Source organism: Histomonas meleagridis (genome assembly GCF_020186115.1).
Source record: "Histomonas meleagridis strain 2922-C6/04-10x chromosome Unknown contig_20, whole genome shotgun sequence".
Lineage (NCBI taxonomy): Eukaryota > Parabasalia > Tritrichomonadida > Dientamoebidae > Histomonas > Histomonas meleagridis.
The window spans coordinates 3,051,067-3,077,342 of NW_027150805.1; the positions used below are offsets into that span (position 1 = coordinate 3,051,067).

At 30.1% G+C, this 26,276-nt stretch overlaps 14 protein-coding genes across 14 annotated transcripts; 6 read left to right on the plus strand and 8 right to left on the minus strand.

Annotated features, from left to right (window-relative positions):
* Positions 1–133: 133 nt before the first annotated feature.
* GO595_003429 (viral A-type inclusion protein) lies at positions 134–4,231 on the plus strand (the record flags this gene model as incomplete). Its single annotated transcript, XM_067916449.1, has 2 exons — positions 134–1,076; positions 1,884–4,231. The coding sequence occupies 2 exons, from the start codon at positions 134–136 to the stop codon at positions 4,229–4,231; spliced, it is 3,291 nt and encodes a 1,096-aa protein (XP_067777230.1).
* A 318-nt stretch (positions 4,232–4,549) lies between these two features.
* Positions 4,550–4,855, minus strand: GO595_003430 (histone H4-3; the record flags this gene model as incomplete). The annotated part of the gene is made up of 1 exon (XM_067916450.1): positions 4,550–4,855. One exon carries the CDS (start codon positions 4,853–4,855, stop codon positions 4,550–4,552), a length of 306 nt encoding a protein of 101 aa, XP_067777231.1.
* Positions 4,856–5,011: 156 nt separating this feature from the next.
* On the plus strand, positions 5,012–5,428 carry GO595_003431 (histone H3.2; the record flags this gene model as incomplete). Its single annotated transcript, XM_067916451.1, has 1 exon — positions 5,012–5,428. One exon carries the CDS (start codon positions 5,012–5,014, stop codon positions 5,426–5,428), a length of 417 nt encoding a protein of 138 aa, XP_067777232.1.
* Positions 5,429–6,159: 731 nt separating this feature from the next.
* Positions 6,160–6,738, minus strand: GO595_003432 (HMG box family protein; the record flags this gene model as incomplete). The annotated part of the gene is made up of 1 exon (XM_067916452.1): positions 6,160–6,738. The coding sequence occupies one exon, from the start codon at positions 6,736–6,738 to the stop codon at positions 6,160–6,162; it is 579 nt and encodes a 192-aa protein (XP_067777233.1).
* A 238-nt stretch (positions 6,739–6,976) lies between these two features.
* Positions 6,977–7,435, minus strand: GO595_003433 (polyubiquitin; the record flags this gene model as incomplete). Its single annotated transcript, XM_067916453.1, has 1 exon — positions 6,977–7,435. One exon carries the CDS (start codon positions 7,433–7,435, stop codon positions 6,977–6,979), a length of 459 nt encoding a protein of 152 aa, XP_067777234.1.
* Positions 7,436–8,016: 581 nt separating this feature from the next.
* GO595_003434 (RNA-binding protein) lies at positions 8,017–8,625 on the minus strand (the record flags this gene model as incomplete). Its single annotated transcript, XM_067916454.1, has 1 exon — positions 8,017–8,625. The coding sequence occupies one exon, from the start codon at positions 8,623–8,625 to the stop codon at positions 8,017–8,019; it is 609 nt and encodes a 202-aa protein (XP_067777235.1).
* Positions 8,626–9,094: 469 nt separating this feature from the next.
* Positions 9,095–9,418, minus strand: GO595_003435 (ribosomal protein L14; the record flags this gene model as incomplete). The annotated part of the gene is made up of 1 exon (XM_067916455.1): positions 9,095–9,418. One exon carries the CDS (start codon positions 9,416–9,418, stop codon positions 9,095–9,097), a length of 324 nt encoding a protein of 107 aa, XP_067777236.1.
* A 2,185-nt stretch (positions 9,419–11,603) lies between these two features.
* On the plus strand, positions 11,604–12,512 carry GO595_003436 (uncharacterized protein; the record flags this gene model as incomplete). The annotated part of the gene is made up of 1 exon (XM_067916457.1): positions 11,604–12,512. One exon carries the CDS (start codon positions 11,604–11,606, stop codon positions 12,510–12,512), a length of 909 nt encoding a protein of 302 aa, XP_067777237.1.
* Positions 12,513–12,855: 343 nt separating this feature from the next.
* Positions 12,856–13,428, minus strand: GO595_003437 (40S ribosomal protein S9-1; the record flags this gene model as incomplete). The annotated part of the gene is made up of 1 exon (XM_067916458.1): positions 12,856–13,428. One exon carries the CDS (start codon positions 13,426–13,428, stop codon positions 12,856–12,858), a length of 573 nt encoding a protein of 190 aa, XP_067777238.1.
* A 315-nt stretch (positions 13,429–13,743) lies between these two features.
* Positions 13,744–14,340, plus strand: GO595_003438 (Rpl16ap; the record flags this gene model as incomplete). Its single annotated transcript, XM_067916459.1, has 1 exon — positions 13,744–14,340. The coding sequence occupies one exon, from the start codon at positions 13,744–13,746 to the stop codon at positions 14,338–14,340; it is 597 nt and encodes a 198-aa protein (XP_067777239.1).
* A 2,230-nt stretch (positions 14,341–16,570) lies between these two features.
* Positions 16,571–17,119, minus strand: GO595_003439 (ARF/SAR superfamily; the record flags this gene model as incomplete). The annotated part of the gene is made up of 1 exon (XM_067916460.1): positions 16,571–17,119. One exon carries the CDS (start codon positions 17,117–17,119, stop codon positions 16,571–16,573), a length of 549 nt encoding a protein of 182 aa, XP_067777240.1.
* Positions 17,120–17,762: 643 nt separating this feature from the next.
* Positions 17,763–18,212, plus strand: GO595_003440 (60s ribosomal protein L15/L27; the record flags this gene model as incomplete). Its single annotated transcript, XM_067916461.1, has 1 exon — positions 17,763–18,212. One exon carries the CDS (start codon positions 17,763–17,765, stop codon positions 18,210–18,212), a length of 450 nt encoding a protein of 149 aa, XP_067777241.1.
* A 202-nt stretch (positions 18,213–18,414) lies between these two features.
* On the minus strand, positions 18,415–19,770 carry GO595_003441 (uncharacterized protein; the record flags this gene model as incomplete). The annotated part of the gene is made up of 1 exon (XM_067916462.1): positions 18,415–19,770. The coding sequence occupies one exon, from the start codon at positions 19,768–19,770 to the stop codon at positions 18,415–18,417; it is 1,356 nt and encodes a 451-aa protein (XP_067777242.1).
* A 795-nt stretch (positions 19,771–20,565) lies between these two features.
* On the plus strand, positions 20,566–21,495 carry GO595_003442 (COP9 signalosome complex subunit 4; the record flags this gene model as incomplete). Its single annotated transcript, XM_067916463.1, has 1 exon — positions 20,566–21,495. One exon carries the CDS (start codon positions 20,566–20,568, stop codon positions 21,493–21,495), a length of 930 nt encoding a protein of 309 aa, XP_067777243.1.
* Positions 21,496–26,276: the final 4,781 nt, after the last annotated feature.

Sequence of the window (26,276 nt, forward strand, 5' to 3'; positions counted from 1 at the left end):
ATTGAATACAAAAAGCAGTTATTGGAACTTCTTATCGTTGCCATAATTCTGAGAATTTTTTCGTGCTTAAGAACATTTGAATGAAAATAAGATGTGAACAAATTTGAATGAAAAAGCAAATGTCAGTTTTCGTATGAGCTTTTTCTCGAATTTGTTCAAAAAAGAAGAGGCCCAACAACCTCCGCCTAATCACGATAATCAAGCAAAACCAGAGGAAAATGGTTCTCAAATTCAAGAACTTCAAAAGCAAGTTGACTATTATAAACAAAGGTCACTTACAGATGAAGAACTAAACGAATTCGAAATGCTGCGTACGCAGAAAAAGTTATTTAGTGCCGAGATAGATCAACTTAACGAAGCTTTAGACAAGAAGCAAAGTGAAATAGATTCCTTAAACAAGCAAAATGAGGAAATAACAAATAGTGTTCGAACAGAAATTGAAGCTGTACAAAACCAAGTTGAAACAATAATGAAAACAAAGCAATCCGAAATCGAAAATCTTCAAAAGCAAATCAAAGATTTACAGAGTTCTAAACCATCAGAAGGAGGACAAAGTGTTCCATCTGAAACAAATAGTGCTGAAATAGAATCATTACAAAACAAAATCAAAGAATTGCAACATGATAAAGAAACTGAAATACAAAAACTTCAAACACAACTTTCTGAATCAGAGACAACGAAACGCACTGAAATTGATAGTCTTCAAAAGAAAATTGAAGAAATTACAAATGACAAGCAAACTGAGATTGATTCATTACAGAAACAAATTGAAGAAATAACAAATAATAAACAAAATGAAATTAATTCATTACAAAAGAAAATTGAAGAATTAGCAAATAATGAAAAAACTGAAATTAATGAGTTCCAAACGAAAATCGAAGAAATAGCAAAGGAAAAACAAAATGAAATCAATGAATTACAAAAGAGAATCGAAGAATTAACAAAAGAAAAGCAAACAGAAAATGAAAAACTGCAAAAGAAAATCGAAGAACTAATGAACACTCAAGCAAATGAATCAGGAGCACTTCAAAGTCAATTAACTGAATTACATAAGCAAATCGAAGAATTAACAAATAGTAAACAAATGGAAACAGAAAAACTAAATAAACAAATTGAAGAAATTACAAACAATAAACAAAATGAAATTAATGAATTAAATAAACAAATTGAAGAAATTACAAATAACAAACAAAATGAAATTAATGAATTACAAAAGAAAATCGAAGAAATACAAAATAATAAACAAAATGAAATTGATACATTACAAAAACGTATTGAAGAATTAACTAATAATCAATCATCAGAAGCAAATGCATTACAAAGTAAAATTGATGAATTACAAAATCAAATTAATGAAATAACAAATAATAAACAATCGGAAATCGATTCATTACATAAACAAATTGAAGAATTACAAAACAATAAACAAAATGAAGTTAATTCATTACAAAATCAAATTAATGACTTAACAAACAGTAGACAAAATGAAATTAATGAATTAAAGAAACAAATCGAAGAAACGACAAATAACAAACAATCAGAGATTGATTCATTACATAAACAAATTGAAGAATTAGGAAATACAAAACAAAATGAAATCAATGAATTAAATAAACAAATTGAAGAATTAACAAATAATAAACAAAAAGAAATTAATGAATTAAAGAAACAAATTGAAGAATTAACAAATAATAAACAAAATGAAATTAATGAATTACATAATCAAATTGAAGAATTACAAAATAATAAACAAATGGAAACAGAGAAATTAAATAAACAAATTGAAGAAATTACAAATAACAAACAAAATGAAATTAATTCATTACAAAGAAAAATCGAAGAAATTACAAATAATAAACAAAACGAAATTAATTCATTACAAGGTCAACTTGAAGAACTTTCAAATAGAAAACGAATTGAAATTGATGAATTACAAAAACGTATTGAAGATCTTGCAGATGGTAAACAATCTGAAGCAGGCGCATTACAACTTCAAATTGTTGAATTACATAAACAAATCGATGAGATAACAAGTAATAAACAAAATGAAATTAGACAACTTAATAAACATATCGAAGAATTAAATGATGAAAAGAATACAATGGAAGAAAATCATCGAAAACAAATCGATGATATTAATAAATCGAAATCAAATGAAATCGAAGAACTTACAAATGCAAAGCAAATAGAAATTAATAACTTAAAGAAACAAAACGAAGAATTAAATACAGCTAAAGAAACATCAGAAAATGAATACAAGAAACAGATTGAAGAATTAAATAACTCTAAAACAGCTTCAGAAAATGAATATAAGAAACAAATCGAAGAATTAAATACTTCTAAAACAAATGCAATTGAAGAACTTACAAATGCAAAGCAAACGGAAATTGATCAACTTAAACAACAAATTGAAGAATTAGGTAGTAATAAACAATCAGAAATCGATAACTTAAAGAAACAGAACGAAGAATTAAACGCATCTAAAGTAACAGCAGAAGAAGAATTAAAGAAACAGATGGAAGAATTAGGCAACAACAAACAAAATGAAATTGATAACTTAAAGAAACAGAACGAAGAATTAAACGCAGCTAAAGAAGCATCAGAAAATGAATATAAGAAACAAATTGAAGAGTTAAATGCAGCCAAAGTTTCGGCGATTGAAGAACTAACAAACACCAAACAAAATGAAATTGAACAACTCAAACAACAAATCGAACAAATCAATTCAGCCAAAGCGGCATCAGAAAGTGAACTACATAAACAAATTGAAGAACTCTCTAATGCAAAAGCATCAGAAAGTGATGTTGTAAATCTCAAACAAAATGAAATTAATTCTCTTAAGCAACAGATCGAAGAAATCAACAATTCTAAAACAGCATTAGAAAGCGAATTACATAAACAGATCGAAGAACTCAATAATTCTAAAGCAGCAGCAGAAGAAGAATTAAAGAAACAAATCGAAGAATTAAAGAACTCTAAAACTGCTTCAGAAGAAGAATTAAAGAAACAAATTGAAGAATTAAGTGCATCTAAAGCAGCAGCAGAAGAAGAGCATAAGAAACAGATCGAAGAATTAAAGAACTCTAAAACTGCTTCAGAAGAAGAATTAAAGAAACAAATGGAAGAATTAGGTAACAACAAACAAAACGAAATCGATAACTTAAAGAAACAGAACGAAGAATTAAACAACTCTAAAACAGAATCAGAAAATGAATATAAGAAACAAATCGAAGAGATAAATACAGCCAAAGTTTTAGCAATTACTGAACTAACAAACACCAAACAAAATGAAATTGAACAACTTAAACAACAAATCGAACAAATCAATTCAGCCAAAGCGGCATCAGAAAGCGAATTACATAAACAAATTGAAGAACTCTCTAATGCAAAAGCATCAGAAAGTGATGTTGTAAATCTCAAACAAAATGAAATTAATTCTCTTAAGCAACAGATCGAAGAAATCAACAATTCTAAAACAGCATTAGAAAGCGAATTACATAAACAGATCGAAGAACTCAATAATTCTAAAGCAGCAGCAGAAGAAGAATTAAAGAAACAAATCGAAGAACTGAACGCATCTAAAGCAGCAGCAGTTGAAGAAGTAACAAACGCAAAGCAAAATGAGATCGATCAACTCAAGCAGCAGATCGAGCAAATCAACGCATCCAAAGTGGCATCGGAAAGTGAATTACATAAACAAATCGAAGAACTGAACGCATCCAAAGCAGCAGTTGAAGAGGCGACAAACGCGAAGCAAACTGAGATCGATCAACTCAAGAAGCAAATCGACGAGTTGAACACATCCAAATCGACAGCCGAATCGGAACTTGCGAACACCTCCACACTTAAGAAGGAGCTCGAATCGAAAGAAGCGGAAACAACAGAGCTACAGCGCCAAATCGAAGAGTTATTCCTGCTGAAGGAGCGCGAAACTGCAGAACTCCGCAAAGAGATCGAAACATTAAATAACAATAAGAGTAATGTAAACGAAGAAGAAATTAATAAAATTAAAGACGAACGTAACGAAGCACAAACAAAAGTTGCGCAACTCGAAGATGAAATTAAAGACCTTCGCGAAGTGGCGAAGAAGTACACAACAATTAAAGACGAAAAAGATGAAATGTTCACACATCTGAAGGCTGAAATAGAAGAGTTGACACGACAAAACGAACAGTTGAAAAATACCGTGTTGGAAGCAAAGGCAAAAATTCGTGAAAAAGGATTAAAATAAAGAAATATTCGAATACTTTTTGATATTTGGCTGATACTGTGCAAATAATTTGTAAATTTCCCAATTGGAATATTATAAACGGTCAAATGTTGGTAACGGTCGTTGTTTCTGTTTTGGAATTATAATTATAGATAATTTTTAGTGGAAACTTTATAGTATATTTATCAAAATTTGTAAAATAATAGTAAGTAATGTTTGTATTTTTCTTGTTCTAAAGAGACGTGGAAATCTTATAATAATTATTCATATTATTATTAAATTATTAAATCAACAACCAAAAAATTATATTGAAAAATAAATTTCATGACAAAAGTATCTTTAGAAACCATAAAGTGTCCTACCTTGGCGTTTAAGGGCATAAACAACATCCATCGCTGTAACTGTCTTCCTTCTTGCATGTTCTGTATATGTAACTGAATCGCGAATGACATTTTCTAGGAAATGACGAAGAACTCCACGGATTTCTTCATAGATATCACCACTGATACGTTTGACACCACCTCTACGAGCTAATCTTCTGATGGCTGGCTTTGTAATACCTTGGATGTTTTCACGCATAACCTTCCTATGACGCTTAGCACCTCCCTTACCAAGACCTTTACCACCTTTTCCTCTGCCTGACATTAAAAGAAACTGATGCTGGCGGGAAATTATTTTTCGGCGGTTTTGCCCTTTCAAATTTATAAATTAACAATTCAATTTTGCTAAACTCAAAATGGCAATAAAAAAGGCGCCATAATAGGCGGGGAGAAATGGCGGGGAAAATATCTCATTTATTTAATGGCTCGTACAAAACAAACAGCTCGTAAATCTACTGGTGGTAAGACTCCACGTAAATCACTCGGTGCTAAGGCAGCTCGTAAATCAACACCAGTTGTTGATTCACAAGGTGCAAAGAAGCAACATCGTTTCAGACCAGGTACAGTTGCTCTTCGTGAAATTCGTAAATACCAAAAGAGCACAGATCTTTTAATCCGTAAGCTTCCATTCCAACGTCTCGTTCGTGAAATCGCATCAGGATTCCGTGGTGATCTTCGTTTCCAATCATCAGCAATTGCAGCTCTTCAAGAAGCTTCTGAAGCTTATCTTGTTGGTCTTTTCGAAGATACAAACCTTTGTGCAATTCATGCAAATCGTGTTACTATTATGGAACGTGATGTTCAACTTGCACAAAGAATTCGTGGCGAACGCAATTAAATTTATAAAACTTTATTTCTCGACTAATTTTATTTTTTATTCCATGTTTTAAAATTAAATAAAAACATAAAAACATGGTTTACTGACAAAAATATATTATATAAGGAACAATTTCATTGGATCAATTCATGACCAATAAATAAGTTTTTACCATTTTTTAATATTTTGAACTCAATAAAATGTATGCCTTTCAATCCGCTTAGTGTAATGATAAGGGCCATTCTGTGGATAGTTCCGTTTTCTAAGGATTTGGTTTGATGAAAAAGAATTTGAATAATTTGTGGATTTGTCTTAAACATCATGGAAACAAAGGAAGACACAACTGATTTAATTTTAGATGAAGCGCCATTTATATTTTTCCATTGATTTTTTATTGGAATATTTTGCAATCCATTTATTGATAAAAGTTCAAAACCTTTTTGTTCATTCTGTCCAAGTCTTACTTGAATGTTTACTTGTAAAATTGATATATTAATATCTATATCAGAATATCCAAAATTTAATGAAAATATTTCTATATTTTCTTTTATCCCTGCATAACTCAAAATCTTTGGAATATTGTTTTGTACAAATTTTATTACTTGTGTATCGATTGCACTATATGAATGAAACACAAGAATAAAAATCATTTGTTTTTGTTAACGGTCCAGACGCGATATAAACGGTCTCCTAAACGCAAAACAGAAATTAAATTTACATTTATTGTTAAATGTTTTCCTCCGAAAATAAAATTATTGTTTGTTTTCCGGTGGTAATGCGAATTCTGGATTCATTGGAGCATACATTCCTTGCTGTTGACTCTGAGTCTGAGGATATCCCTGAAGCTGAGGTATAGAATTCATTTGTCCCATACCTTGCATTTGTTGCATTCCTGGATAAGCCATTTGATTTCCCTGAATTACATTCATTGGCATCATTCCCATTGGAATAATGCCAATTTGAAGATTCTGATCATAACCTGGATATAAATTATTATTATTCTTTGTCAACAATTCATTTAAAGCCCTCTTCCTGCGTGCTTTTCTATATACATAGTTTGGATGTTCTCTTTTGAACTCTTCTTGAAGAGATGCAGCTTTTTGTTTGTATTGTAATTTAACATCACTTGGGACTTCTTTCCACATTTTGCCCAAAATTCTGCTGACCTCTGTATTTGAAAGTGATGGATTTTTCTGTCTAACTTCCGTTCTCATTGTTTGCGAATAAAGAATAAATGCATTTGGAGGTCTGCGCGAATTGTCATTTTCCTCATTTACTGGCTGCTGAGGTTGCCAAGCAGTATAATCTGGATGCCCTAATGTGTTATACATTTTAAAATTGAATAATGAAAAATGCCGCCATTTAAATGGCGCGGAAATTCAATATGTCTAAACGAACCCATAAATTTTCAATTGCAATTTGGTATAAGAGTATAAAGGTTAAATTTCATCGCACAGAAATCATTTCGAGCAAAATCCAATATTAAAAAGAATTTCTTGGGAAAGTTTAAAAATTGGGTTCAAAAATGATTTACTGTTTTTAAAAATTGATTGTTTAATGATTAATCATTCATCCACCACGAAGACGAAGAACAAGATGGAGTGTTGAATCCTTTTGGATGGAATAATCTTGAAGTGTGTTGCCATCTTCGAGTTGCTTACCAGCGAAAATTAAACGTTGTTGATCTGGTGGGATACCCTCCTTATCTTGGATCTTGGACTTAACATCTTCAATACGGTCAGTTGGTTCAACTTCAAGTGTAATGTGCTTACCTGTAAGGGTCTTGACGAAGATTTGCATACCACCACGAAGACGAAGAACTAAGTGAAGGGTAGAATCCTTTTGGATGGAATAATCTTGAAGTGTGTTGCCATCTTCAAGTTGCTTACCAGCGAAAATTAAACGTTGTTGATCTGGTGGGATACCCTCCTTATCTTGGATCTTGGACTTAACATCTTCAATACGGTCAGTTGGTTCAACTTCAAGTGTAATGTGCTTGCCAGTGAGTGTCTTGACGAAGATTTGCATTCTCAAAAATGATGTGAATAAATTTTGGCATATTTGGTTGGGCAAATTTTGCTTTAAAAAGATGTCACTTTTAAATATAAACTATTAGAATCATGTGATTTCAACGATAGAGAGGAATGAATGGTTTATACTCAAAAGCAGGAGCTGTGTGGTTATAAGATAACTATAATTAACCAATATCATCCTCAAAACATTTAAGATTCGAACTTAAAACTAAAAGTCATAAAACTACTCAAAAAGTTTAATTTTGCTTGGGTACTTTGAGAGTTTAAGAAAAGATAAAAATTATTTATTACTAATCAATTCAACAATTTTTGTAAGATCTATTTGTGTTACATTCCATAATTGCATACATAAGTGCAGTTTAAAAAATTAAAAACAATTTTCAAATATTATTTTGAAATAAATATTTCTCTTAATTATTAAGACAAATATTAAATAAAACAAATAAATATCTTTAGAATTCTAAGAAGTACCTTAATTACCCCCGGATTATTTTCATCAATGCTTTCATAAGTACTGTTTTGAATGTTTAAAATAGTTTCCAAAATCCAAAAAAATTATGGGAAATCAGACTTTATTTACTGATTTTGCTTTGGTGCACGGCGGAAACCCCTACGACCACGACGGAAGCGGCGGGTGGATCTCCTTGGTACTACGTCATAATCACGACGAGCATATCTTACGAATGATTCACCTCCCTTAATTTGAATCTTTTTGTTCTCCTTTACAGCATTTGCTTGGTCTTCAGATGTTGCAAACTTGACAAAGGCAAAGCCACGAGAAGATTCAGTGTTGAAGCGAATGATCTTAGCATTCGTTGCGTTGTACTTCTTGAATGCTTCCAATAAATCGCTTTCTGCTGTGCCTTCTGGTATTCCGCTAACGAAGGCGGCATCCCTCTTGCGTTCTGGACGAGCTCTAGCTTGACGGATATAGAGGTTACGACCTTGGAATTCGATAGCCTTTTGATTAGCACGTGCATCTTCAGAAGCTTTGAGAGCTGCTTTCATTCCTTCTTCAGTTTCGAATTGGATAAAACCAGATCCTGTGGAAACGCTTTGGCCACGATATTTTTCGGTAAGGATGTATGCATATTTGACCTTGCCATATGTCTCAAAGAACTTGGCAAGAGCTTGGGATGATGACCTGAAGTTTATGTTCCTAACGTAGATGGTCTTTGGGTCCATTGGAAGTATGAAAACCTGATGGCCGGCCACAACCGTTTATTGCTGTTTTGGCCAAACTGACCTGTCAATCTCATCTAGAAAAGTGCCAATAGCTTAGATTGTTGTCAAAATTTTATTATGAAAAGTATCGTTTTTAATTGAAAAACTTTCATCGTTTCAATACAATTCCTTATCGTTTCTTTCAGCCTTCCATTGTTTTGTCAAATCGGATCAATATAATACCTTTGAACACCCAAAAACAACATACTAAATGCCAGCAAAAAAGATAATAAAAAATGACAAATAGTGATATCTGCAAATCAAATTATTCAATTATTCGATGTTTTCAATCGCTTCTACACATTGTCTGAATGATTTCCTAGTACATAAAAAGAAGTAAAGTAAAATATATACCAAAATTTTAATTCTTAGCAAGTTGTTCCTTAACAAGTTGAGCACGTTTTGCAGCAAGCTTTGCATGCTTGAAACGCTAGAAATCATTCATCTGAGATTTAGCGGCGGCTGCCTTAAGATTTTTGCCCCACTTTGTTTCTTCAAATTTTGCAACAGCATCTGCTTCTTTGACAGCAGCAGCAACTACTTCTTTCTTAGCAGCACGCTCAATCTTTACTACTATATCTGTGAGTTTAAGACGTTTGATTGGGATCATTTGACGAGGTTCTTGTGCTCCGATTACATCAATCATGACGCGTTTATCATCAACGATGTCAACAATCACAGCAAGTTTATCTGCTAATGGACCATAAGAAATGAGTACAACACGTCCAAATTCGACGAATTGTGTGTAGGGCATTCTGGAGAACGACCACAAACAGTCACTTTTCGGTTATGGGGGAACTCATTATAAACGGTCGTATCGTTTGAAAGCTTTTGCAAAACTCATGCACTTTCAACATTTATTATTACTCAAAGGTTTCCAACAAACTTATTCTCTTTGAAATCAACTGCAAATGGGTCTTCATCAATATTAGAGAAATTTATAGACAAGTTATTCATTGAAATACTATCTCTATTGAAATTATCATCTTTTGTGCTTTCTTCACGATTAATTTGTTTCTTATGTAGAAAACGAATAATTAGGACAGTATACGTATTACTTTGTTTAAAGGAATTTGATTTTGTATAAGTATTGGATTTAGTAAATGTATTCGACTTTGTATGTTACTTCGTGTGAACGAATTTGAATTGTTGAATGTGTGTGTTGGCCAACGATATTGATTACATTCATCAAGTAATATGTCTTTGAGTACACCAAGTGACCCAAATTCTGTTCCTTGAAATAAATCTGATGTCATACATATTGAGCAGAAATATTATAAAAAGAATTTGAATTTATATTTGGTGCTTTATAACGTAAAATATATACATGTGAGATTAATACAATCTCGAAATGCATAACTTTTAATTGAGCTCACTTTTTCGCCAATGATAACTATGTTTAATTTGGAACATCCATAAAAAGAATAACTTCCAATTGTTTTAACCAAATTTGGAATTGATATATTTACCAATGATGAACAATAAGAAAATGCATAATTTCCAATTGTTGTAACAAAATTTGGAATTTCAAATGATTTGTTTGTTCTTCCTTCTGGGTAGCAAAGATTTGTGGTTAGATCTTTGTTATAAAGAATTCCATTATTTCCACTACAATAATTAATATTTTCATTAGAAACATTTATATACAGGAGTTTTAAGCAATTTGCAAAAACCTCATCACCAATTAATTTCACTGATTTTGGAATGAAAATATTGGAAATTAATGTACGATAATAAAATGCATAATTTCCAATTGTTTCTACATTTTCACCAATATTAATCGAATTTAAAAGAGAGCAAAAATAAAATGCATAATTTCCAATTGTTTCTACATTTTTTCTAAGATTAATCCAATTCAAAAGAGACCAGTAATGAAATGCATAATCTCCAATTGAAATAATAGAATTCCCAATGTCAACAGTCATTAATAAGGTCCATTGATAAAAATCTTCAATTCCAATTTCATTAATTTCACATGTTATTAGAACATGTAATGTATAACTTTTATATGTGTCTCTTTCGTTATACTCCGAAAGTGTTGTTATATTAAGGGTATGAGTTGAGAAATCAATTGCTTCTTTTGAGTGTATAAAAAATAAAATAAAATAGGAAGAATGCTTGGATATAATTTTTTTTTTGAAAATTTAAATTTGTTGCAAAATTTCTTATCTTAATGAATTTTATAAAAAGCAATATAATTGTTGTAATGATAGTATTAAAATTCACTGAGGTGATATTTAAAATGAAGTTATATGTAAATTTAAATACATGGCAATATGTTTTATTTATCATTTTTGACTTTTAGATAATCACAACTAACAATGAAGCAAATAAATGATAAAAAAATTATAATAATCCAAAGTACCTATCCCAGAATTATCCCTCTTTTTTGAATTAAAATCATTGAAAAAGTCTTCTAATCGAAATTATCGAAAACAAAAGCACTCAACGATAATTTTTATTAATACATACAAAACCCACCTTTTCAATATTGAGAGGATTCGATCGTAAATTCTCGCGAATTCGATTTTTAGGGCACTCAAAAAAATGAAATGAATGTTTATTATTATAGGAAATTACAAATTTAAATACTTTTAATGATTTCTCAGAAAACTATCTTATGTTTAAAAAAGATTTTTGTGAAACATATTATTCATGAATAGAGAAATGGATTTCGAATTAAATTTTTAATTGCAGATTTTGCGATAAAAATTTATATTGAATAAGTTTTTGATTTAGGGATTCATAACAAAAAACACATAATAAAACAAATTATTGTTGAAAAATGGATTTATTTGACTATAGCTATAGGATGGCTTTGTTAAACGTTTATTTTTCGAAGAAAATAACGTATTTATCAAACACACGATTTAACCTGATTCAATTTATTTGTATATATTTTTTCGGTTTTGAACGGTTTGAATAGTTGCCAGAACGAAATGAGCATTTTTGCCAGTCGTAAAGACATATTATGCTCCGACATTCAAACCGTATATGACAACTTACTTCGCGGCGCTTCTGGGCGTACGACCTACGCAAAAACATGGTCTGGAATCGGCAGTACATCTTGTGCAATGCTCATTACTCAAATTCCAAGTTTAAAATCACAATTTGAAAAAATGAGGAATATGTTCAATGAAATTGCAGAAATTCATACCAAATTAGCACAAGAAGAAGAAAGAAGTGCTGAAGATTGTCGCGATATCATTGAACGATTTGCTGTACTTTATCGTATTGGTGAAGAATATCAAGAACGTAAAGAGCAATATATTCGTGCAACTAAAAACCTAGAAGAAGCTCATAAAAAAATTGAAGTTGAGTCAAATAAGCCAAACTATGAAAAAAATCGAGCCAAACTTGAGCAACGTCTCGAGGAAGCCAAGAAAGAAAAAACAGATGCGTTGCGCCGCATAAAACGCAAAGTTCATCAATTATATACATCCAAAGAACTTTACAACAAATTCAAAGTTAGAAGAATGCGCGAATGCTGGACTCGCTACAATGAAGCTTTGAAGGTTGCTGCCCAAAGTGAAATCCGCAAACTTACTGAACTCCGAGATCTTCTCCAATCACTTAATTCTAAAAACCCTGAGGCTGCAACTGCTATTGAAGCAACAATAGAGAGCGCAATGGAAAATGTTCAGCCTCCGAAACCAGTCGAAATACCTCATGAAGAAGAAATTGAAGAAACAAAAGAAATATATGAACCAAACGAAATTGAAGAAACAAAGGAAGCTGATGAGCCATCAGCGGTAGAAGAAGAGGAGCAAAAGATGGAAGAAGCTCCACAAGAAATTAATGAAAATATTGATGCAAATGCACCTCCGCTTTTTGATGATTTTGAATAAACAACTAAGTGAAATAACATTTAGAGCTTATAGCAAAAGTGAATTTACATCTTTTGTTTCCAAAAACAATAAAATTCCTATCTGCAATTGATTTAGAAACATTCTTCTTTTTAGTTTATTTTTGTTTCTTAAGAGTTCTTTCCCATATCTTTTTATTTTTTTTTTTTGTTCATTTTCTTTCTAATCAATTGATTTTCAAATGTCCAATATTTCCTTTATAAAAAGGATCAATTTTACCACAAAAATACAAACCGCTACGATAGACATGAATTTGAATTCAATTTTTCAGTTTCAAGCAAAATTTGAATCAGCACTTTTTAGTGGAAATATTGATTTAAAACCTTTACTCTGAGAAGTCGTCGCCCTTTCCTTGCTTCTTTGCTGCATCCTTTGCCCTCATTCTCCTCTTACGACCAGCCTTTTCGGTTGTCATAACAGAATTATCTGCATAACGGATGTTACGTTCTGATTCTTTCCAAACAAGGAATTGTGGTTGGTTAACAAGTTGGTTCTCAACAGCGATGTGACGATGGTTGATGAGTGTACGAGCATGATGGATGGATTTGGCTAAGGCTGCTTTATGAACTTGTGTTTGGAGACGGCGATCGAGAAGATCATTTGGTGTAAGTGAAAGTACATAATCGAGTTTCTGCTTTGTTTCATCAAGGACACCAAGACGGGTGAGACGACGAAGGAGTGCGGCACCTTCAAAGATACGCTTTGTATCATTTTCTGGAAGCATAAGAAGATTACGGGCAGCTTTACGGATCTTAGCAAGTGTGTAATTAACCCTCCAAAGTTCACGCTTGTTCTTAAGACCGTATTCACCGACAACCTTAAGTTCACGGTGAATACGTTCTTTTTCGTATGGACGCATTGGTTTCTTGAAAGTACGGCCGAAGTTATGACTTGTCATTCAGCAAAAGGAAGGCCAAACGGTTATCCCCTTAATATTTGAAAGCAGTTTGTTTGAACACACATTGGTGAATTTTTTGTGGATCTTGGGTGCCCCAACGATTGAAAGCAACAGAATTGTAAAAGGAGTTAGATTTCGATATATGGAATTTATAAAAACCTGATAATTCTTAGGAGCAATAAAAATTTGTTAGTAAAAGTAATGTGATGCATAACATGTGCGTAAAATTCAAGATGTGAAAAATTGATTAAAATATTTTAGGGTGCCCCAAACCGTCAATAAAAACGGTTTCAGTTTGGCCGTTCCTTTTTGCTCATGTCAATAGTCATTGATGGTAAAGGTCATGTTTCAGGTCGTTTAGCAGGTGTCATTGCCAAGCAATTACTCAACGGAAGGAAGATTGTTGTTGTTAGGGCTGAAAGCATTGTTACAACTGGTGATCATCGTTTTAATTATCACAAGTATCGTCGTTTCTTAAGAAAGACAACCAACTCAAACCCACGTCATGGTCCATTCCATGAACGTGCACCAGCTGAAATCTTCTCTCGTACAGTTCGTGGAATGGTCAATTATAAGACAGCCCGCGGTGCTGCAGCTTTTGCTAGACTCAAGGTCTACGAAGGTATCCCAGAGAAGTATGAAGGCGTCAAGAAACTTGTTGTTCCAACTGCTCTTCGTGTTGTCGCCATCCGCACTGATCGTCCAGTTACAACTCTCGGAAAGATTTCTACAACATTCGGATGGAAGTATGGCCACGTTGTCAAAGCACTTGAAGAAAAGAGAATCGCCAAAGCTGCCGAATTACATGAAGCAAAGAAGGCTGAAAAGGAAAAGAAGCAACGTGCAATTGCTGCTGCAAACAAACAACTCGGTGAAGCAGCTGTTAAATTCCTTGAAACATACGTCGAGTAAATCTTAAATTTGAACTTCTTTGTTTTTTATTTCGAAAGCTAGATTCAACAAAATAGAAATCAAGTATTGTAACATTCAAATTCCATTATATTATCAAACGCAATTCTGATAATCAAAAATGTTGAAATTTTATAATAATTACGTCACTTTATGTAGATATGGATGTGTTAGATTGTAAACGTAGTTTTTTCTTATTAAAAAAAAAACAATAAAAAAGATCTTAACGTTCGTCAGATGATAACAAAAATTTTGATTTCCAACAAATGGATCTCATATCCTTTTCTTCCCTTTGCTTAAGTCCAGATGAAGAAAAGGATAAGGTTATGGGATGCAATGTGACATTTCCAACAGTTGACAACGCAAATGATAATCAACTAATTATCCTTGATAACAATACAAAAATTTCGATATGCAAAGAATGTTATTCAATAAAGACATCCAAAAATGAAGCTTGTCCTGTTTGTTCACCAGAAAAATATTTCCATAACATGATTTTTCAACCTAAATATAATATTTTCTATAATCCAAGTAATTTGTGTTCAAAAAATGCAACCATTGCTCTTGTTTTTGACCTCGGAGCTGAACGAAAATCAGTTGATCAAATTATTAATGTTTTTGTTACTCAAAAAATTCCATTAAATAATTGTCGATTTTCGTTAGCATTTATCACAAGTGTTCCTATTTTTGTGACCAATTCTAGTAATATATTAAACATATCATTTGGTGATGCCACCGATCTTCTTTTTTGTTCCAATGAAGAATTACCAAAAATATTAGACGAAGTAAATTCCATAATCAAATCAATTCATGTCAAATACAACAGAGATTCTAATGCAATATCTGATTTCTTTACAAAAATTCAAAAAACTGAGGTTGATAATGTCATTATATTTTATTCCAAAATCTTAAAAGTTCCTGAAAGAATTTCTAAAATTCAAGTACATGCAATTGAAGTAACGGAAGGTATATGTAATGATCCATTATCTCTTTTTAATCGTATTTCATCGCATAATGTTTTTTCCAAAACATCAACGAACATAATTGAATACATTACACATATCGTCAAACCGTCTGTTTTTGGTTCTTTTTGTGAATTCACATTAACTACATCACAAGGTTTAAAGCCTAAATGGGCTTTTATATCAGGTACCATATATAGTGGTGAGTTGCAACATGTTGTAATTCCCAATTCTGATTTTTTTATCACATTTAAATTTTGTGGGCATAAAAAACCACGAAATTATGCCTTACAATTTGTGTATAATTTTTCTAATGGATGCTTTTTTATACAGAATCGAATGTGGATCAAAGCGCAAACTGTACAACTTTGGATATCATCGATATCATTTTATGATTATGTTTCATTAATGATTCGCCAATTTATATTTAAATCATATTCGAAAAAACTAAAAATTTCAACGTTTAAGAAAAAGTTATTTGAGTTTGATCTTAAATCAGATTTTTATGGTTTAAGTGGCGTTCGAATTGTTATAAAAATTTTTTCTTTTTTCTGTGGCTGTGATCAATCTTTAATTCCACAAAATGTCCGAAATGAAATTATCTTTTTGTGTTTAACTATGGGAATGAATTACATGAAGGAATTAATCGACGCATTGATGAACTTGGTGAACATTGGGGAATTTATCGAAATTCCTCCATTCTTCATTTCGTATGACATCGGATTAATGAAATGTTCGAAAAGAAATAGCTGCGTGATATCGCCTGTTTTTTTTATGTTAGAAAAAGAACATTTCATGTTGTTAAAAGAGGAACTTAATAAATGTATTAGTGATACAGAATAAGAAAAATAATATATATAAATTTGTTATGTTACTAAAATTTGTTTAAATGTTTATTTTATTTTTTAAGAATTCATAATTGTTATAATGTTCGAGTGAAATTTTGGTATAAATTTATATGTTTAATTAAATAATTACTTATATAGCGTTTTCTTAAATATATTTTTAATTTTTCGCAACCAAAATTAAAAATGTAGTGAAATTATGTTTCATTTATTTTGTATTCTGTAAATTTACAGAGTGTTGACCTGATTTCATTATTAAAATTAAGAACAATCATTTATAAATCATGTATTTAATTAATTGTGTAAAAATTGGTAAATAATTATTTTCATTTTAATTATATTATTTATAGAATTAACATATTTTTATATTATAAAATATTCCGAGCATCAAGATACATATGGTATTTTGTCTTTTTATTTAAATAATCATTTCCATTTTTTGTTGATTTGTTCACCAATCCAATCTAATCCTTCGTAAAGTCCATCACCTGTTGTAGCACATGTTCCTTGCACTTGCCATGGACGATTTGTAATGGTGTTGAGCTTTAATCTATTACCTAATTCACTTGGTTTTACTGCGTTTGGAAGATCTTGCTTGTTAGCATAGACAAGTAAAATAGCATCACGTAATTCATCTTCTTCGAGAAGCCTATGAAGAACATCACGCGCTTCATCAATTCTTCCAATATCATTAGAATCGACAACAAAAATAAGTCCTTGTGTGTTGTGGAAATAATGACGCCATAGTGGACGAATTCTATCTTGACCTCCAACATCCCAAACATTCATGTTAAGTCCTTTATATTCAAATGTTTCGACATTAAATCCAATTGTTGGAATTGTTGTTACATGTTCACCAAGTTTTAATTTATATAAAACTGTTGTTTTTCCTGCTGCATCAAGTCCTAACATAAGAATTCTTGTTTCTTTGTTCTTGAACCAATTGTTATATATATTGCTAAAGAGTAAACCCATTTTAAAAATGATATGATTGATTGATTTGATTTCATCATGTAATAAATTTCCATCTGACCAAATCTAAATTTCACTCAAACAAAATTTTGAAAATTAAATACTCCGACGATTAATTTTGTCTGAAAAAGTATCAAGTTCAAAATAAATTTTTCAAAATAAATTTCAAAATTTATGAATTATTTCTCCAATTTTAACAGCGCTTATGCATCAGCAACATAGAAAGTGTTAATTGCTACTTAAGCTGCGCTAAATAAAGTTTTTATTTTGAATGGTTTCGGAAAGTAATGAAAGAAAATGGTATTATCATCATAATAAGTTTTTGGGTAAAATAAAAAAATGGGCAGAAAAATGAAATTAAAAAATAAAAGATAACATCAAAAAGGTTTGGTTACTTCCAAAAATTGATTTGAATCAAATATTTAAACCTTAATTGGCTTTTAAGTAATGAATCGGTGTTGTTAATATACAATCTATTTCAATTAATGTTACATTTTTCAAGATGAGATTAGTTAAAATGATTATATTATTCATTTTTGGACTTTCATTAAGAAAAAAACAATCATTTAAATGTTGGCTTTGGGGTGCATTGATGTATCGGCATGGAGAACGTTATTTATGGCGGTTTTGTCCGGCCTTTTGCAGAATGCCAACTCGCTTCAAGAAGTCTAGGAAACTTCGTGGTCAAGAATCTATGGGTTACGGACGTGTTGGAAAGCACAGGAAGTCACCAGGAGGTTGCGGTAACGCAGGTGGTCAACATCATCAAAGAACATGGTTTGATCGTTACCATCCAGGATACTTTGGTAAAGTTGGTATGCGTCGCCTCCATGTATTTAAGTGCCGTGAATGGGAACCAATCATCAACATTGATAAACTTTGGACATTAGTTCCAGAAGAAGTTCGCAATCAAGCAGCTTCTAAACAAGCAGGTGATGCAGTTCCAGTCATTGATTGTGTTGCCAATGGTTATTTCAAAGTTGTTGGCCGTGGCGAACTCCCACAAATTCCATTAATCGTTCGTGCCAAAGATTTCTCACAATCAGCCGAAAGAAAGATCAAAGCTGCCGGTGGTGCATGTGAGAAAGTAAAATAAACATTGCAATTTTTTAGCTAATTGATTTTTCACAATTTAAACTTTCAATGTATCAATTTTATAATACAAAAAATTTAAATAAATAAAGAGCAATAACAACAAACAAATGATTTATCGTTAAAAATGAATTAAACAATAAAACGTTTACATTCGATTTCGTCAAATTAATTGTCATTTTATTATGATATTTTCAAAAAGCAAATTACACCAATTTGAATATTCTTTTGTTCAACTTTTCAATTTGTTTCTCTATATATTGATTAATTTCATTTTGTATATCTCCGTATATGTCGATACTATTAAACACCCCTCTCACAGTTCTGTTACATTTTGCTTCTATTTGTCCTATTGAAGACGCCAATTCGTCAGTATATCCATCGTTTATATCTTCAATGATATCATTTTCGCCTTTTTTTATTACATCGTTCACTTTATTTTTCAAGAAATTTAATTGTTTCTCTTTAATTTTCTTATGAAGGCCTTCGAACACAGTGTACTTCTTTGGGATTTCTTCATGTATGTACCGTTTGTACTTCTTAAAGATATCCATTTGTTGGATATGTGGTAATTTCTTTTCGATTTCATATATTAATTCTTGTGAAACATTATTTAGATCAATAAATAACGCGCTAACAATTTGTTCGTTTCGAAGTTGATCTTCATATTCTTTCATCAATGAATTAATAGCTTCAAATTTCTTTCGAATAATGTCTTCTATTATCGGAGTCATATTTCTTTCTTCGGATTTTTGTATTTCATTGTTTAAAATTTGGTTGGCAATGATGTCTAAATTTTTGCTTTCGATTTTGCGGACAAGTTGTTCAAAGATATTACAATATCCTTCGGCATCAAACGTTATGTTCTTTCGTATTGTTTCGATATGTTCAAATAGTTTTCCTGAAAAGATATTAAAGCCATGTTCAAATTCTTTGGCAATATCTTCGTTTTTATTATTAATGTCATATTGGGGAAGCGGAATAACTTTATTGTGCTGGAAGTTTTTACCGAATTTGTCAAAGAAATAATTTGTAACATAATTTTGAATTTGGTCAAAATTGCCTTCACTTGGTTTGTATTTGGATACATCTCGGACAAGAGTTATGAGGCGATTTTTATCAAAGATTTTCGTGCCTTGAGTAATGGAATCAACAATATTAATAATTTTTTTATACGTATTGACTTCATGCGATGATATGTTGGGTGTAGTCATAGCAATAACTAAATGGGAAATGGCTGCATATGGTGCAATAAGTTGACCTAAAAGATAAGAACTGGCTTCAGGATTTGAATTACCCATTTCAAAACCATTGCAACCTTCTGTATCAATAAAGAAAATTTGCGTTTCGTCATTCTTTTCTGTTTTTCCCATTTTAAACTTAAGTCTTAAATTTTGATATGAATATGGCCCATATATAAAAGCACCAGTTGTCTCTTCATTGGACCCATCACCTATAGCAATTGTGTTATCTCCTGTAAGCTTTTGTATTGTTGTGGATTTACCAATTTGATATGATCCGAAAATTGTTACGAAAATAATAGGCTTTCCTTGTGCCCTCATAACTGTAGATCGAAAAATTTCTGGGTATAGTATAAATTTTGTCCTTGCTTTATCTCTCTGAGTGCAATGCATCCAAGAATTATTTCCAAATAAATTTCGTTGGCATTTTTTCAAATATTTTGGGGCACCCTAATAATGAGCCACCATCAAACAACTTTATCTAAAAAAAAATAATTTTTATGCTTAAACAAGCAAAAACAAATCCATCCAATGCCTTGCTAAAAATATCATATTGATTTTTAATCAAAAAGAAAAAAAAAGATAAAAATTGAAAAAAAAAGTTTACAAATGATCCTTGGCAAACGACGTGAGCCCCATTGAGTTAGACCTCGAAAGGCCCAATTCGATATCTCTATAAACAGACAAACTCATTGGCGAAATATCCCTAAAGATCATCTAAAGCCAATGGTCGCAATCATAGCCTACACTCTCTGCTATTGTCTGGGGACTTTCCCGAGGGATGTAGAAGAAACAAGTTCTTCAGTGTGTAACCCTCATCGAATTCGCGCTCGCCAAGAATGGCCGACCTGGCAACGATAGGCCAAATTTGTGATAAAACGCGCTATCGTCAAAGCAGTTACGGTTTCTTTTCTTTGCCATAAAGTTCACTTTTGAAAACCGTTTAAAATGGATCTTGAAGCTTTCCAAAACCAGCAAATAACAAATGAAGAAATATCATCATTATTAGCCCCACTTAAAACCAATTTATCCGAAGAAAGCTTGAATAGTTTTTTCAATGATATTGTTGCTTCAAATATCAATTCGAATACAATAACGAAAATCATCAATGTTTTAATGCAAGACCTCTTTTCTCATGACATAAATTATTTGAGGATTATATTTGAATTTGCTAAAGCAAACAATTTTATTAATGCAAACATTTTCGAACTCTATATCAAAGCTCTTGAAAACAATGAATTATATCATGAGGCAGTAAAGGTTTTGATTGATCAGCAACCACCGGAAAGTGGTGAAGATGCCGACATGTTATCATATTATCTTCATATTGGCGAGGATTACTACCTTGAAAACGACTATGATCAAGCCTTTTCATATCTTACTAAAATGCAGAAGCATGTTTTCCGACGTACCACTCCTCTTGCAATATTAAATAGATTTGATGATCTTCGTGGAAAGCTTCAAGCAAATCGTAACAATTTCCTCGAAGCTGCACGTGCTTTTACCACCATTTGGGAGAATCCATCTGTTCCTGAACAAAAATTATCATCACTTCGAAAAGCGATAATTTGTGCTGTACTTTCCAAGATCTCTAAAAGTCGCTCATCACTTCTCTACCGTTACATAGATGATGAAGACGTTCATAAGCTTGATGTATATTTCATACTTGATTTAATTGTCAAACGTAAATTCATTGATAGAGAAAATCGCGAACGATTTAAATCCATTGCTGTTAAAGAATTTGGTAGCAATGGCATCAATGCAATTGATTCGTCTTCAGTACAACATAATATTTCTGTTGCAGAAAAACTTTTTTCGTCAATTAAAATTGACAGACTTAGTCAATTAATCGGTGATTCACCAGCGAATGTGGAACTTCAACTCCGCAAAATGGTCGCGGACAAAGCATTGAATGCAAAAATTAACCAGCCAAATAAAATGGTGCTGTTTGGGTTGGGCGATGAGTCTGACAAAGATGAAAGCATTCGAAACTTTTGCACTTCTGTGGATGAGTTAGTGCCAGTGCTAAAGCCGTTGTTGAATTAATAAGTAAAAAAAAGATGTTGTAAACGTTGTGTTACGTTTCATATCAAAATATATTGAAATTTAATTGTGATGCTGATGCTTTATATGGAAATTAATAATGTTTTAAAAACAAATTCTTTCGCTTTTTTAATTTAGATCGATTGATAAATTTGTGCTACTTTATCTTCCATCTGCAACCTATAAGTGAGTGATGATAAATGAAAAATATTCCGCAACAGGCTGTAATATTAAGTCAATAATAGTAATTATGTGTTTTTTTTCGTTTTTATCATCACCAACTTGATATACAACATTGAAAAGATTGTTGATTGATCCTTTTGCTGGTATTGTTCCATCAACATTCATACCATACCTTTCAGAACTTTCATCAAAGGTTTATACTATTTCAATCTTACTTTCAACATATACATTAACATATTTTATTGCACAGTAATAGTATCCTTGGATTTTGATTGATGAGGATTCTTTAATTAAAACATATTACTTATAATTCAAAAAATCATTATTTTCCATACAATATTATATGATACAAAGATTTGGTTTCTACTACATAAGATGTATTTATTAAAGATATATATTTAACAAATCAATAAAAAAAATTTCTATACTCAAAAATAAAATAGAATTTTTGCAACATGATTATATAATTATACTATATAATCGTACATATTATTTTAATGAAAATATATTTAGCATTTTAAATATAAATTTCTGGGTATAATTTAAAAATATAATATTTCTTCCCTTTTTAATACAAAACCACTATCATATATTAGAATATTTGCATCTAAAAAGGTCATATATGTTGTTGTGTTACAGAAGCTTCACTTAAATATTCCGCTACATTTGTACCAAATTCCATAAAAAATAATTACAATAAGGAATTGCTAGATCTCTACCATCTTTCCTTAAAACAACAAGTTTTCCATGTTCATTTTCATGGATATATTGTAAAAGTTTAAAAAGATTTTGTATTATTTCTTTTCTTGTTTGTGGATGATAACATACAAATAATACTGTACATGTTGCACCATCAATAAATCTAATTTTGCATCTTCTAAATCATAATCTTCTCTAGTATACTTAAGTATTTGTCCGTCACAAGTAGCATAAGTATCAATTTTTTGTCCTGAATTTGTTAAATTATTAACACAACAATATCATCAGGATAAGCATAAGGCCAATTAGCATTCCAAGCCATCCAATCTTTTTCATGATATTCTGGATTACCTGCGATTTGATAAGAATCATATACAGATGTTAATATGCTTGTCTTATTATAAACATAATCAAGATTCAATCTTATCTAAAATCCATAATATGATCAAATCCTAAACTGATAATTAATAGCTCTCGGTAAATAAAATCAAATTCTTTAATTTGTCATTCGGTACACAACTTTTAAATTTCCAAAAGGATTTTCAAAAAAGAATTCATTTTTTCATTAGTATTTATAAGAAATATTTTTTCTGAGATAAAAAATGAAATTAAATTCTCTTTGTACTTCAAAATAGTTTCTTTGTATAAACATGATAATAAACAAATTAATGACGGGCCTGAATCAAATTCATTAATCTTTTCTGCAAATATTGGTATAAATTCATCGACATATTTCAATACATTTAAAGTAAATTTTTTGAAATTCTTGATAAGCTGCAGTACGATTCCTATGAATCATGAAATCGAATATTTGCTGCGCCAACGAGTTTATTTATGTTTGGATTATATTATACTTTCTCTGTAAATGGTACACATGTACCTTTTCCTTGTGTAGTCTCTCGATAGCGCTTTGCCATTGTTACATGATTAACTTGTAAGAAAAAAATCCTTAAATTTCGTGCATGAATTTTCATTCCTTTTCGCATGCCTGAACATAGAATAGAAATATGGCCAGTGTCATCATTTGATAAAAACACATGACTAATTCAATCGAATTGAACACATGATCAGATCAGATAATAAAAAATAAATTTTATTTTTCATTTGCAAAATAAATTAATAATTTTATTTCAGCATTTTTGTTGAGTTATGATATTTTCGAGATATTTTAATTCTCGAATAGCTATGCTTGAATATTTTCAATGCATATCTGGTCGGATTCAAAAAAATTTGAACCCATCAAAACACGTTATTCACGAACATTTATATTGTATACAAAACGATAAAAATTTACTCAAAACATTTGTATAACCTCTTAATTTGCTCCAAGGTAACCATAAAACTACAAAAAATTTACATGGAATTTGGCGAGACTCAAAAAAGGAATATATCAAATCAAATAAAAGATTGTATCTCAAAGATAATTACTCTCAAAGGCATTGTTTTCAATTTAAAATTTGAAAACATTGAGGAATCAGCACATTTAATATATGAATTATATGACAAAAATTATCCATATACAGTTTTTTTGATAACATGTCGATTAGTGTATTCATCTTTTGTTTCTCAAATGAAAGATTTTAAAATTTATTTTAATTTTTTAAGATTCTTGGAGAAAATATATGAGGAAATATGTAATTATAAAATGATGGATATTTTCTCAAGATATCTTTTTTCTCTAACTTCTCAAGAATCACATTACCTTTTAGATGAAATGTTTGATCAAGGAATGATTGATGAAACAGAATTAACCAAAAAAAGTTGTTTATATTTCGCACAACATATGAAAAAAAATGAAATCAACTCATTAACTATTGATCGGGCCAGTAAAGATGATATTAAATCTAATCAGTTTAATGAATCTTTTTTAAAAAATTATGAAGAACTTTCAAAAAACAATTGGGCACTTCATAAGCAATTAATCAAAGAAGGAGTTAATCCGAATGAAATTGCGAAAATAATTCGAAATGATGAAATAGAAAAACTTCAAGAAATATCATCACAAACTGATTTTAATTATAATCAAAAAATTGAACCATCACTTTATGAAAGATGTTCATTTATTAATCAAGAAAATACGACATTAATTGATTATGCAGCATTTTTCGGATCAGTTAAATGTTTTAAATATTTACTTATGAATGGCGCAAAATTAGAAAACACAGGTAAATATGCAATTGCTAGTGGAAATATAGAAATCATTCATTTATGTGAACAACATCATTCATCATTTTATGATTCATATGAAGCAGCTATTGAATTTCATCGATATGATATCTTTAAATATCTTTACGAAAATAAAATTGTTAAAACTATGCATTTAAATTTTTTATATAAAAAATGTATTGTAAATAATTCATATGAAATTTTTTCATATTTGCTTGATAAAGAAGGATTGAAATTAGAAGCTTTCATATATGAATTGTCATCAACTGGAAATTTATATCTAATAAAATGTTTTTTTGAAGAATATCAATTACCAAATGATATATTTGTTTCTTGTGCAAGCTCAGGAAATATTGAACTTGTTAAATATTTTCTTTATAAAAAAATTGATGTTAATGTAAGTAATGTCTCTTTGAAAAATTGGGAAATTGTTTATATTTCATTATGTTTCATATAAGTATTTGGTGAATATTTAAGTTTTTTGACACAGCTTTGTTTCTAGCATCTGAAAATAAACATTTAGAAATCATTAAATTACTTGTTGAACAAAAAGGAATTGATATTAATGCAAAAAATATTTATTCGTTTTATTTAATAAATATTATAATATTTCAAAGTTTCAAAACAATATTTGGAAATGACTTAAATTATTTGATACAGCACTTATATATGAATCTGAAAATGGTCATGAAGAAATAGTCAAATTGCTTCTTGAACAAAAAGGAATTAAAATTAATGCTAAAAATAAAATTTATTTTAATAATTTGATATTTTAAAATAATACATGGAAATTACTTAAATTATTCGATACAGCACTCACAAAAGCATCTAGTTATGGTAAAATAGAAATAGTTAAATTACTTCTTGAACAAAAAGGAATTAAAATTAATGCTAAAAATAAAATTTATTTTAATAATTTGATATTTTAAAATAATACATGGAAATTACTTAAATTATTCGATACAGCACTCACAAAAGCATCTAGTTATGGTAAAATAGAAATAGTTAAATTACTTCTTGAACAAAAAGGAATTAAAATTAATGTTAAAAATAAAATTTATTTTAATAATTTGATATTATAAAATAATATTTGGAAATTATTTAAAATATTTGATACAGCACTTATGAAAGTATCTTCAAAAGGTCATACAGAAATAGTTAAACTACTACTTGAACGAAAAGAAATTGATATTAATGCTCAAGATATTTATTTGTTTTATTTAATATTTGTTTTAATAATTTAGAATTTCAAAATAATGTTTGGTAATTATTTAAATTATTTTATACAGCACTTATGAAAGCATCTAGAAATGGTTCTATAGAAATAGTTAAATTACTTCTTGAACAAAAAGGAATTGATATTAATGTTATAGATAATATTTATTTTAATAATTTAGAATTTCAAAATAATGTTTGGTAATTATTTAAATTATTTGAAACAGCACTTGTTTGGGCATCTGAAAATAATCATGAAGAAATAGTTAAATTGCTTCTTGAACAAAAAAGGAATTAAAATTAATGCTAAAAATATTTATTTGTTTTATTTGATGTTTATTTTAATAATTTTATATTTCAAAATAATATTTGGAAATTATTTAATACAACACTTATTTGGGCATCTAAAAATGGTCATACAGAAATAGTTAAATTACTTCTTGAAAAAAAAAGGAATTAAAATTAATGTTAAAAATAAAATTTATTTTAATAATTTAGAATTTCAAAATAATGTTTGGTAA